The sequence below is a fragment of the Corvus cornix genome, chromosome 17 (assembly GCF_000738735.6).
Source record: "Corvus cornix cornix isolate S_Up_H32 chromosome 17, ASM73873v5, whole genome shotgun sequence".
Lineage (NCBI taxonomy): Eukaryota > Metazoa > Chordata > Aves > Passeriformes > Corvidae > Corvus > Corvus cornix.
In genome coordinates this window covers 4,843,346-4,856,790 of record NC_046346.1, presented here as the reverse complement: position 1 = coordinate 4,856,790, position 13,445 = coordinate 4,843,346, and the positions used below count along the sequence as shown (strand labels likewise).

At 44.2% G+C, this 13,445-nt stretch overlaps 1 protein-coding gene across 3 annotated transcripts in view; it reads left to right on the top strand.

Moving 5' to 3' along the window:
• Positions 1-13,445, top strand: part of ABL1 (ABL proto-oncogene 1, non-receptor tyrosine kinase) — a 78,199-nt gene that overhangs the window by 16,567 nt on the left and 48,187 nt on the right. The window contains exon 2 of one of the 3 annotated variants that reach the window (XM_039561531.1): positions 11,993-12,058. The exons of the other annotated variants lie outside the window; for them this stretch is intronic. Within the exon in view, the coding sequence (XP_039417465.1) occupies positions 11,993-12,058 (66 nt within the window). The remainder of the gene's footprint in view (positions 1-11,992; positions 12,059-13,445) is intronic. 3 annotated transcript variants of the gene reach the window in all.

Genomic DNA, 13,445 nt, shown 5'->3' with positions numbered 1-13,445 from the left:
TGTGTATGGTTTGATCAGTGCAGACGAAGGAAAGTTGCTGGGACTCATGTGGATCCAAGTGTTGTTTTGCTGGATATGCATTTCCTCTTGTCTTGGTGGAAAACAAACAGAGCTTTAAGATCTACTCCTGCGTGTAACTCGTGATAGCTCCGTACCCTGGTGTAAAACAAACACTGTACCCACGGTGGACTCGCAGTGTCACAGTAAATGTCTCTCAGCCATGCTCAGCAGCCTTTCCTCCTCCAGAATCTGATACTGACATGTTGTTTTCACACACTTCAAAGCTTCAGACTGATTTTCTCTTGAAAAAAAAGAAAAATTCTAGTAAATAAACCAAATGAAAATTCTACAGTTGCAGTTTTTATGGCTAACGTTTCTTAACAGCAGTGCTGACAACCTTAATTTCATTTTGCTGTTACCTGTTTTGGAGACAAAAATGTCATTGTTCAAATGTAATTCAGGTCTTGTGGATGACAGATTGTTTTCAGATTTTGTGTTGTTGGATTTTTTTCTGTAGTCATTTCTGGTCTCATTTGAGGAGCTCAACGAGTTGAAAATGGTGACACAGTAATTGCTGTTATTGAACCACAGATGCAGTTTAAGACTTTTACCTGGATCACTACATTTGATTGATATTTTAATTTGGTTTTCTGGCAGATGAAAGATAATGAGAATCAGTTTGCAGTTGGAAATATTTGCACTGGAGAATTCCTAATTTTTTTTTAATTATTGCTTTTTCCCTGCTTATAGTACATGTGCAAGTTTCCTGTTTGAGACCCTTCATTATATTTCAAGCATCAACAGTATCTGAATGGAAGGAATCTGCACAAATCATTTCAATATGCTGCTAATACACTCAGAATATATTTTTCTAGTCTCTGTGCTGGATAATAGCTTGGATAACAGCTTTCAGACACGTAAATAACATTGCAGAGAGATGGTGCAGACTCTTTAATGGATAAACGTATTTATGAACCTGGTTATTTGCATTGCTTTTTAAATGGGCTGATCACACTTCATCTGAGGGAAGAAGTAACTTGGGTAGATTTTGAGCAGATTGGTTTTGGCTCTGTCTCCTGCTGTGATCGGTGGACAATGAAGTGTTACTTAGGGCAGGACTGAGCCTGCAGAAGAGCAGGGCGAAATGCTGCTGATGAGCTGATTTATTCCTGTGGGGTCACTCCCCTGCTAGTAAATAGCAGCGTTGGTAATTCTTGCTATTTTCTTGCAAGTTTGCAGTATTTCCTAGTTGAGCCCTGGCTGCTGGATAGAGGCAGTAAAAGCACTGATCACAACCATCCAGCAGCGCTCCCTCCATCTCCAGCTTTTCCTTCTCCCCCACTGTTTTCCTTGTGGTGCCAGTTGGTGGTACTGGAGGAGATTTCTTTCCATTTTAATTACTCTGGAAGCTTTTGTCCCGGATTTGAGAAACTTTCCTAAAGGCACAATGTAGATTGCAAATGGTTGCCCTCATACTAATATAAGCTAAAAATTGTAATAATATCTTTATTGCCTTGGAACAATTCCCTGATCCTTCCGTCCTCTCGAGCGACAGAAGCCATTCAGCGCTGTGACATTTGATCAGGAGTTCAGGCGGAGCGGCAGCTTGCTAATGGATTTCTGATTGTTCTCCTGGTCCATTCTCCTGATGAATGGTGCTCTGGAAGTCTGGGGAGCTGATAGAAACGCTCTGCCATCATGTCATTACCTGGGAGAGGACAAGAGCAGGTTTCCTCTCCTGTCCCCATGGCTTGCTCTCCTACTCAATTAGAGAGAGAGAGAGAGAGGAGCCGGCTCCCTGTTCGAAGCTGAAATTAGTTTTACAGCTTATATTAGATCTGGGCAACTGGTGGAATCCCTGTTTGCTCTGGGGAGGCTTGAGCAGGCTTTCCTACGGCTGTTTCACTCTGTGAATGCCTTAAAGCACTGCTGTTGCAGAGCTGCATGATGTAGAGCTGTTTGTGGGAGGTGTGTTTTGGGTTGGGGGTGTTTCTCTGCCTCCTGGACAAAACACCTTTTTATGCCAGACCTCTCCATTTCAGGCCAGGGAAGCCACGTCTGTCTGGGGCCAACGTGCAGGGTCCCTCTGCAGAACTGCCTTCAATAGGGCTTTTATGCAGGGAGTTCTTAAATGTGCTGTGAGTGTTGGTTTAGTAACTCAGGGTATATGGGTTTGGGATGTCTACTTGAGGGCTTGTGGGTGCTAGTGGGAAAATTCAGGGTGATCTCTTTATTCCAGTTGTTACAGGACAGCAAGCATCTTGAAAATAAAATAACAGTGTAGAAAGAAAAGTTTATTCTTAGGAATGATTAATTAAAATGCTCTTATTGAGTTAAAATCAGCATCTGTGGCCCCTTTATCATCCCCAAGAACCTGAACCAGCTCATTCTTTTCCCTTGAAGGATTGATTCCCTTCTGACAACTCCCAGAGAGCCACAAAAGGGAATTTTGGGCTTTGTAATTAAGATATCCTGAGTTATTTCTGATTTGTCAATATGACTGATGAAAGGGGTTGTGCATTTCCTTTCCTTTCACTGATACACTCTTGCACGTGGAGGCATTTTGGGGGTTCTGTGGGCGTCAGTCTGCGGAGTGCCAGTCTACAGACTTTACTGCTGGAGCAGTGGCACAGCTCTGCCTGGGGAGATCCCCTTCAGGCTGTGCACTCACATGTTTTGTTTTCTGGAAAACTCCAGGCTAATTCCGGCTGGGGTGTTGAGCCTGTTGAAGATAGCTGGTGACAAACGGTATTGTAACAGACCTACATAATAAACATTAATAATGCCTTGCAGGATGTTTTATTCCCATGCATCTGAGAAATACCTGCTGAGTGATCTAGCTCATATTTCAGTAGATATTCATCACCCCCCCCGCCCCCACCAGTTTTAGAAAAAGTAACTAATGAACTGTTGGCTTAGCTCAGTTTTGTGGCTTAGAGGTTCAGGCCGTACAATTCTTTCTGTCACAATCTCATTATATCCCACAGCTGCCTCTGGCCTAGTTCAGATGAACAGTATTAGCTTGTATTTAACCCCACACCCTGTGTGCATAGACTGTGCTGCCTTTGCCTTGCACAGGTGAGTTGTACCAAGGTAAATCCTTTCCCTGCAGGCAGCTGTCCCTAGGGAGAGCTGATGGGCAGTACAGAAGTGACCCATGATCCGTGGGTTTTCAGGAGCAATTTTGATTGGACTCATCTTTTTGTGAGGAGAACATAGTTTTCTCAGAACATGCTGTCTTTTCATAGGATTTTGAAATGGTGCTCCCATAGTTCTAAGAAGCTTTTAAGCAAGATCTTCCTACTTCTCTAGGAAGGAGAAGGCCAGTTTATCCTCCTCTCTTTCTATTACTCACTTGTTTTGACTGGTATTATTGCTCTTCCTGATTTTTTTTTTTCCTGTTTCCATGATCTTTCTGGCTCTTTGATTTCCTGCAAACTGCTCATGGATCAGTTTCAAAGCCATCAAATACTGACCTCCTGGGCTCCTCACAGGAGAGCCAGTGTTCAGGCCACAATACCTGACGGTGTCACATTGCCCAGTCCTGTTCCTGCTGAGATGTGCAGCTGGAGCTCCCCTCTCTGCCCTTTTGTTTGACTCCTCCATAAAAGCAAGTTGATTATTTCAACTTGTAATAGTTACACCCCTGTCCTGTGGACAGGCTAATACCAGGTATCTGCACAGGCTTCCATTATCACTTCATTCATAGTGCAGAAAATGTGAAGAAATGTGTGGGGGTTTTTTCCTGTCAATCTGTAGTACTTTGGTTTAGTAACTGGTTTGGGGCCTTGTTTGCTGTTTGAACTACTCCATTTGGGTTTTTAGCGTTTTTTGAAAGCGTGCCATCAGAACAGCATAGTCAAATGTTTCAAAACTTTCCCAATTACGTAGAGAATAATCACTGTGCCAGAACCACCAGGAATCTTTCTTATCATACATGTTTTTTTTTCTTTGATTACGGTCTTGCTGAAAGACAGTGTTTAGGCAAACATTCCTCTTTGTGTTCCCTGGGATGGGCTGTCAGTTTGTTAAGCTTCCAGCAGTCCTGTTTATTCACGTGTGCCTTTGGAAGAGTTGCGACACAGCAGGCCCATTTTGCCTTTGTTCAGTGCTAAACAATTAGAAAATAATTTATGGCTTTGCTTTTGCTTTCGAATCTCCTAAGGAAACGATGGCATATTCTTACCCCAAGAGCTACAGTGCTGAGCTCTTTGCATGAGAGAGAAGCTGTTCCTCATCTGTGTTGGCACAGCATTGGGGCACTCTGCTGATGATTGGGCCATTTGGCTGTTACTTAAAATTAAATGAATAATGAATTTTCCCATTCATCCAGAACCGGGTAAGTGTTAGAAGTGATGTATGTGTTAGATCCCTGCCTGGGAGCAGCAGTGTGACTGAAGAATCAAATGCAGTTCGGGGAGGCTGGAGTATCCATGAATGTGTGGGATCATTACTACTTTAGGGTCCATCTGCCCCCCGCTAGCGGGTAGTTGCTGTGTCTAACAAGCAATTGAGGTTTTATCCTAACCCAGTAAAACAATTCTGTTGTGTGTATGGAATTAGCACCTAGGCTTATTGATCATCTAAAAGCATTATCTTGGGCTGTTTAACCTGTTGAAGGTTAATTAAAAATAGGAATGGCCAGCATAGGGACCTGATTGTTAATCTGAGTATGACTGTGCAGAAGTTAGTTCTTTATGCACTGGAATTGGTTTATAAGCCTTTTCTAGATTGCTTTCCCTCCGCCCCCTGCTCTGTGCCTGGCATTTTTTTCCCAGCTTGACATAAATATTTGGCTAAGGCTAAAGGGATGAACAGAATTGCATACTATCAGCAGAATTAGAGGGGGAAAAAAGGTTATTCTGCCGATCACATCATGCGCTGGGTAGAGCGAAGACTTGACTTAATGCGTCTTATTGTATTTGGCATATGCTAAGCAGGATGAGGATCCAGTGGGTGCAGGTCATCGCCCACTGCCAGTTTCCCAGGCTTTGGGAGAGCCCTCCATCCAGGAGTTTCAGCGAGCTGCGGGCTGGAACGAGCGGCATGTGTCGGTACCCGCTCTGCAATGTGACCTCTGCTGCATTCCCCAGGCTCATTCCTGGCATAACTTGGCTTCTCCATCCCCACCCCCTGTCCTGGCTGGTTCATGGTCAGGCTGGAGAACCATGGTAACCCCAGAACCAGACTCAAGGCCTGCTTAACTGTGTGCTTGGAGCCTAGATACCAACCAGCTCAGGGCCTGAGCCCACCACAACACAGCAGGAATGCTGTGTCAGGAGGGGATGGCACCTAGAAAAGACTCATCCTGTGACTGATGTGCTGAACCAGCCAGCCAGCACTGCTGTCCTAGCAACACAGCTTGCCAAGCTTTAGACGTGTGCAGTCTTCACCATGCAAAGATACTTAACCTTGTTAAGGGTAGGGTAACCTCTTCTAAAGTAATTTAAACAGAAAAAGAAACCTGTAATGCTGGAGTAAGTGTAAATTACTGGGTTATGTGTCTGTATGTGTGACCTTTGGATTATAGCAAAGTGTCTAACAGGCAAGACCTTTTGCCTTGGGTTTTCTTCTAGAGTGTGCTCATCAGACTGAGAACAGCTGCTGGTATGAGATATAATTAAGGTTTAATTGGTGATGTCCATTAGGAGAATAGAGTAAGGAACACTGGGAGAAAATAAAGAGAATAAACTGTGAAGGTTGAAAAGAAGAAGAAAGTTTAAAGAATACTAAACTGAGAAATGGGAGCTGATGCAATACTGGTGCAATGGAGGAGCAAAAGAAAGGGCTGAGGAGCCACACTGGAGCCAGAGGGCATTAGAACAGCTGAGCTGGCAGAGCAGATCTCAGAAGTACAATTGCCTGAATTATTCTGGGATGGAAGAGAAGAGGAGCTGAGGAACATCAGGGCATGAATTTGAAGAGCTTGGAAGTGAAAATCAGTGGGTTTTAGATGACAGAAGTATAAATGTTGAAGGGCAAGAGGCCAGTTGGGATGAAGCGATGAAGTGGGAAGGTCTTTTGCTGGAGAGCCCTGCAGTTCTTGGAGAATGGATTGTAATGGTTCTGCCCCAATGGATGGGAGTGGGTGTTGAATTGCTAGCAAAATGCCTTTTCTCCAAAATATCATTGTTAATCTCTTTTAGTGTCAGTGCTGTGTTCAAATAGGAGTTTACAGCCCTTGCTTTTGTCTTGTCAGTGCTTCGGGGGGGAGGGTGGTTGTTTATGTCAAGCACATTTGCAGTGGCACAGGAGAGGTGAATTGCTCTTCCAGTGGTTGGTGCCCCTGCTGCTGCTTGGGGACAAGGCCACCAAACATCACAAATCAAAAGCTCTGCAGCCATTCCAATGCTCCAGAGCCCTGCTTAGCAGACCAGTTTATCCTGGTGGAATTGCAGGGGTGAGAAAACCTGAGGGAGAACTCCCTACCTTCCTTGTGGCTCTGCAGGAACAGAGGCATTAGGAAATGCATTGGATTGTCCTTGGCCGTGTAGGGAGTGGGATGAATTGAAGGCTGATGACCATTATGGATTGCCTGGGATGTTTTGCCCTATAAATTCTAGCCAAAATGAAAATAGCTCCTTTAAACAAAATAGTCAGGCAGGCTCTATTTAAACATCCCCTTCAGTTTCCTTACTTTTATATTACTTGCCTAAGTAAGTTTGAAATTCTGCTGTTGAAAATGGAAAACTGCACATTGGCAGTTTCCACTGAATTTTCTAATTGTGAGCATGTGCACTCAGTGCCTTCAGATTTTCATCGCGCCCTTTAGCAGGGTTGCTTCAAACTCTTTATGGAGGGAAGTGCCTTTTCCTAAGAACAGGGGAATGTTTGAAATGTTGAGAACAGATTTAATATCTTTTGATGAGAAGGTTAGCCTGGTGCTTAGAGCAAAGTCCTGGGAGCTGTAAAAGTGCAGGGCTATTACGCCAGCGGAGCCAACTGACTTTCCTCTCTGTATGACCTCCAGCAAGTCCTCAGACCTCTTTGCATATCATTCAACCCAGCTGGAAAACTTAAGTAAACAGCAGGAACCTTGCTGCAAGCCAGAAGCCTCAACTGACTGAGTTATTCTGGGGAAATGGACTAAATTGTGAATTAGAATCAGGTAAACAACATGTAGATTGAATTGCTTTAAAGAGAAAATAATTTTGTAAATGTCCGAAACTGCTTTAATTTGGCTTAGTTTGAGCGTGTGGAGTGATTGCTTTGTCCTACTTTACAGCAAAGGAAAAAAAACAATCTACTTGCAGTTTCTGTTTTCATCAGACTGTTTACAGAGTCTGTAGAAATAGAGTTAATCAATATTTCTATCAGACACATGCTTGGGCTCTATGCCACACGCACACATTTTTAAACCCTTCAATCTTGTATCATTTATGGAGATGATATTGTCAGAAATAGTACTGTAAATAATTTATTCTGCTGCCAGTGCTTTTTTAAAGGTCTCTAGGCATGAGGCAAGATTTCCTTCAGGAGCTGTAAAGCTTCCAGATCAGTTTGCTATGGCAGGAGGATTTATTTTTTTGAGAGAGACAAGAAGGATGGTGGAAATGATGGGTTATTTCAGGGCGTGGCTGGCGGCTGTTTCTTTTGCATCATTTTTGGGATCTAGAATAGAGCAATTAGTAAAGTGGAATCATTGTTTTGTGGGTTCTGTGGCACGAGTTGAGTTCCTTGGTGCTCCCAGCCTCCTGAATCCACAGATGTCCCTGTCTGTGTCAGTGCCCTGGAGTGTGGGTCTGATGGGTTCCCTGTGGCTGTGGCAGCCAACTCCGGTGCTGGAAGCAGCCAAGGGGCAGCTAAAACGACCTGTTTTCAGCCCTGGCATGCAGGTGTGTTGTGCTGTAACAAATACCAGGCTTCATTCAGCCTGGCAGACTGTGTTTTTCACTGCATTGCGCAGCCACAGCAGAAGCACAGAGACTCCAGTTTGCAGATTTGATGTTTTCCTCTCTCAGGTGATGCTGTTTTTAACTACGCTGTCAGTTGCAGAAGAAATGTGGCACCATCTTCTCTTTGTTTAGAGCAATTCCTTTGTGGGCGGCTGGTGAATCCAGCAGCTGGTGAATCCTTTGCAGCTGGGCCTGCCAGCCTGGAACAGAAGATGGAAATCTGTCAAACTTCTGTAACTTCTGAGAGACGGGAAACTTTGTTGATTGAAGAGAAAACCCTATAGCGGGCCTAAATAAACATCAGCTTTGTGCTGGGAGGCTTGCAAGAAAGTCACTACCTCCAATTTACTCTTGAAGGTCTTCCCAGATCTTTAACACTGTTTTGGATTTCTGGGTAACGAATAGAGAGTGCAGAGAAAATTCCATGTTAACTCAGTTTACTCCCCAAATAAACTAGAAGGTAAGTTTCTAACAGGAAAGCAGGCACAGGTAGCCTAAATTATCTCCAAGCTTCAGGACTTGATGACCCTTATGGGTCCCTTCCAACTCAGAGTATTCTGTGATTCTGTTATTTGCTGCAAGTTTAGACCCAGAGAGCTGATGTAGCTTTAATGATGGTGCATCAAAGCTCTTTCTAAAGCACTGGCAGCAGTTGTCAAGAGACTACTTGGGTATCATGTGCTCCATCAGTGTGCTCTGATGGTCTCTGTTCTCTGGATATAGTCTGTATATAAGCAGTAACCCATGAAAATTGGTTGTTGTTGATGTAAATCTTGGTGGTTCCTGGCAATGCCCTTCCCTGTCTTTATTCACCTTCAGTTACATGTAGAGAGAGCACAACATCAAATGAATTAAGATCATAAGCAACTTAAAAGAGAAACAGTGGCGTTTTTGCTGGGAGGAGTAACAAAAAGCACAGCCTGGCTACTGTTTTAGTGCAGATGGCTACTCACAAGTATGGGATGAAACAAATCGATCCTGTACTTCCTATACGGATCACAGTGTGCCTGATGCAGCTGAGGAGTCTTCCATCCCTGTGGGCACAATGGTTTTGCCAGCAGCTTCACCAGCCAGGCTCCAGCTTGATTAATAGATGAATCCTCAAATGCCTGCTTTGCGTAGATGTATGTACTCTTAAAAATTGCCTTTTGTAGTGCTTTGGGAAAACACTAAGTATAATAGTTAAAAATAACTTGTATCACTTCATGTCAGGTATAAAACATTGCATTTTGACTCAAACTGCAGATTAAAGTGGGAGGCTGTGTCTTTCCTTCTTTTTGTTTTACAGCCCCCAGGGTGGCTGTTTCACATGAAACAGTGTCATCAGGCTTTGTTGTCAGTGATTTTTGTGCTTCAAAGGAAAGGATCAGAAACTGAATCTACCAGTTTTTATACTGAATGAACAAACCTCGCAGTATTTGAAGTTTCCTTCCGAGATAATTTTTTTTTTTCCCATGGCTTATTTTGGTTTAGTTGCATGACCTATCCTGACATTTCCCTCAGTGTGCTGAGATGTCTTGGGACAGTGGATTTTTGGTTGTCTTGCTCCAGCTGATGGTGTGTTTGCAGCTCTGCTGACCTTGTGCAGCCGTTCGGAGCTCTGCCACTTGGTGACAGTCTTTTAAAATAAAATCATCACCACTAAAGGAAGGTTTGAGCTCAACTGACCAGTGTGTGTTTCTCCACAGCAAATCTCAGAGTAAAGGAGGATGCAGTTCAGGGATTTGTTTGCATGTGAAATAGAGTGCAGGGGTTCAGCTCCTCAATGCCAGTTTGCTCTAAATACCATGTTATCAGTTCTCATTAAATCACTCCCTGGAATATCATGTGCTGGTGGGACTTTTTTGTGGAGCAGTCAAACGTGGTAAATGGCAGGTCTCCATCACTGCAATGTGTCTCAGGTTGTCACCAGGGGTGACACATATCCACACGTTCACACCTTGTGAGCAGTGTCTTAAAGGCTGTTCAGGCCATGCTGCTCATCTTTCCATGCAAAGGCACAATCCTGGTGCTGGTGAGGTTTTTGCTAATTTATTCTAGACAGTGAATTTGTTAGCTGGCCTTTTTTCAAGTGAAGAAAATATGTTTCAGGCAGGTTTCCTGGGTAGTGTCTGCATGGTAGCTGGTCCACACCTAATAACTGATAGCCAAATTTAACCCAGGAATAGAGGGAGAAGCAGGGAAAGCTCATCTGTCAATCTTCCTGCACAGTAGAAGCTGGTGAGACCAGCATATATACTGTACTGGACTAATCACAGAATATCTTCATTGAATCATTCCACTTTATCTTCTCTTTCCATTCAAATCTGGCAAAATTCTCCCAGAATGTCAGAGCAGTAGAATAAAATAAAAAATTAAGTTTGCTCTTTTTGTGCTGCTCTACGGCAACACTTTGCCTGTTGAAACATTCATGAACCCATCCAGTATTAAGTTATTTTAGTGGATTTCATGCTGCTGGTGCCAGGAGAACCTTTCTAGCAGTGATAGTCCTGAAGCAAATCAGTAATCTCAAGAATTTTGGATCAATTTTCTTGGGTTCTGAAATCTGGTGTGCTGCAAAGTGAGATAATTTGTGTTGTGTTCAGTTCAGAGCAGAATTGCGGAGGTACCCAGTAAAGTCAAAGCGCTAGTGATTTTCACAGAATTATGGAATTGCTGAGGTTGGAAAAGCCCTCCAGGATCAAGTGCAACCATTAACCCTGCACTGCCGAGGCCACAACTGTCCCTTTTAGTGGTTCTTTCATTAATTTGCAGCTCTATTGCAGGATTATAAAACAGACAGAAAGAAAACCTGGTAAAGGCTAGTTTCCTCTAGAATAAACCAGCTTAATGGGATTGCTGAAGGCAACAGAGAGATTTTGATGTTGGGCCTGCTCCTCACCTAATGCAACCTTCGATTAAAACATTACAGTGTTTTGATTAAACATTACAGTGGAAGTTTCCTTGTTGTATTTTGCTTGTTTCTTAAATTCCCAGGGCAGGAACATTGGTGTTGTAGAAAATGATTTTCCATTTTCAGCATCATGATACCTCAGAGCTGTTTCTGAGCTCGGGGAGTACAGGTACCTGCACAGCACTGGCTCGGATGAGCGAGATTTCCCTGAGCTGAGGGCTGGACACAGGTGAGCAGGGGAAATCTGGCTTCTGGAACCACGACAGCAGTCCTCTTATGTTTCCATCTTGCTCAGTTCCAGGCAAAAAGTCATTCCCAAGACAAACTCTGAGGGATACTTGTTTTTGTGCAACCTGAGCTGCAGCAGCCTGTCCTGGTGGTGTGGGTGTCTGCTGTCTGTCTCTGACACAGGACAGCAGTCTCTCTAAGCCGTCTTTCTGTCTCCAGCAGCAGTAGATCCTCTGTCTGGGCAGAGGATCCTGTCTGCAGTGCTGCCTCAGCTGCTGCTTTCAAACAGTGTCAGATCTCGCCTTCTGATTCTTAATGGTCTGGAGAGGATGGAAGGGGGAGGAGAGGGCAGAAATCTTCCATATTCCTGATTTTGACATGGCAGCAGTGGTAGAGCTTGGTTTTCATGCTCTGTGTTTAAGGCAGGGTGTGGTTCCTTTCTGTAAATTCTCTGATGCAAAGAGAAACACTCAGAAAATACATCTTTATTACTGCAGGTGTAGGATGCTTTAGGGTTACCTTGTCAAGCTCCAAGTTTCCAGCATAATACAGTGTATTTCTCAGAGCTGTGGATCAGCAGCACCAAGGGTCTGACCCTCTTTCAGTAGGCTGGTACCTAGTTTTGGATTGTGTAAGTCATTAGTTTGGAACACGTGGCACAGAACCATAGCCAGAGGACAATATACTGGATTATTTAGATAGCTTGATGTGCCAGGGAGATGAATTTTGATTCCATTGCTTTCAATCTTGCTCATACACTGAAGGAGCAGGGGAGCAGCTTCAGCAGCTCAAAGCTGGCCTGCTCCAGCTGCCCCAGAAGAGCTCTTGGTTGTGTCAACACCAGAGACTCAGCTCTCTTGGAACCCAGGTCACGAAGGATAGCATGAGGCCATTTTTTCTGAGTTCTTCCCCTTTTCTGCAATTCCTGAAACATTAATCAGCCTTTTTGAAATAACTGCCATCGTTTTCCAACCAGGGGTGTCCGTGAAGCAGCGCTCCATCGCTGGCCACGATGACACTGCTTGGCACGAGTGGCTGCCAGGTGAGTGAAAGTTGATCTGGAGCTGTGGAGCGAGTGGAAATAATGTGGCCTGGGACATGTGTATGCAATTTGTGCAGATGATTCAAGTGAGAGCCATGGCAACTGAGATAAACAGAGGGAAAGATAGTGGAAAACCAGCAGTGGCTTCATTTTAATAGCACAGCCTTGATTCCAGAGAGCTCAGATGTTTACTAGAAGAGCTCCATCTTCCTGCATCTCTTCCTTCCCACCACCCCCATTGCTCTGCATGCACTTAGTCATGAGATCAGATGGCTGCTTGGATGAAGCACTGCAGGCCAAATTCCACTGATCCTACTTGAGGAAAAAGCCATCACCTGTCTTCAAATACGGGCTGCAGAATTTCTCTCCCTGTTTGCACACCTGTGATTCAAAGGACCCTCATAAAAATGCATCTCAGAGCTTCCCATGAAACAAAACGCACTTTCTGAAAGTGTTGCAGATTATTTGACCTAGTACTGAGCTTGGGATGTGCTTTTCTTAGAGGTAAAACTATTGGGCAAAATCAAAGCCTGTGCTGTGCAAAGGTAATGTCTAGAATGGAAAGAGTGGAGTGGAGCACACCAGGATTAAAGCACACCACTGCTGCTCTTCCCGTGTGAAGTCAGAGTGAAGCTGGCTGATCTGGGGCTGTTGAATAACAAACAGCTCTTGAGAAGATCAAGTCCAACTTCCATGCCAGGGCTCCATCGCGTGCTTGGCAGCGGGGCCGTGCTGGTGTGTGGGCTTTGGGCAAGAGAAACCTCAGGCTGCAAGTGGAAACAACCCAGCGAGAGCAGCAGGCGCCTTGTGCTGTTCCGCCGGGAGAGGATTGGGAACGAGGACCTGAGTTCTGTCTCCAAGTAAATGATCCTGTGCTTGCTGCCCGCGGTTGTGTAATCTGGCATAGGGCTGCAGTTTGGGTATGCTTATCCCAAATCCACCCCCCAGGGGAGCTGCTGGTGATTCACCTCTCTGAATCATAATTCCTGACACTTTTCTAATCGCTGTCCTTAGTGCGTCCTTGGTTCACGGGCTGCCAATCCAGTCTGATTGGAAGAAAAGAGCTTTCAAGCAGTTTAAAAGTTTGCCAAATTCCTACACCAATGCATTAATCCCACATCAGGACTCTGTGGCTCATTTCTCTGTTGCTTTGAGTGAACCAGGAGACACAAAAAATTAGAAAAAGAAATTTAGTTAGCTGTAGAAATGTGATAAATGACCAGTAACTTGATAGTGAGCAAAAGCATTCCTTGTGTGCAGTTTTCAGTTCACAGTTTGTAAAACCGAGTGTGTTTTTCTGATAGAAAATCTGCTCTTTTTGTTAAGAACTGGCAGGATCCTCACTCCTCTGTCTTTCCAAGATAGTGCAAATACTAATTTAAAAATC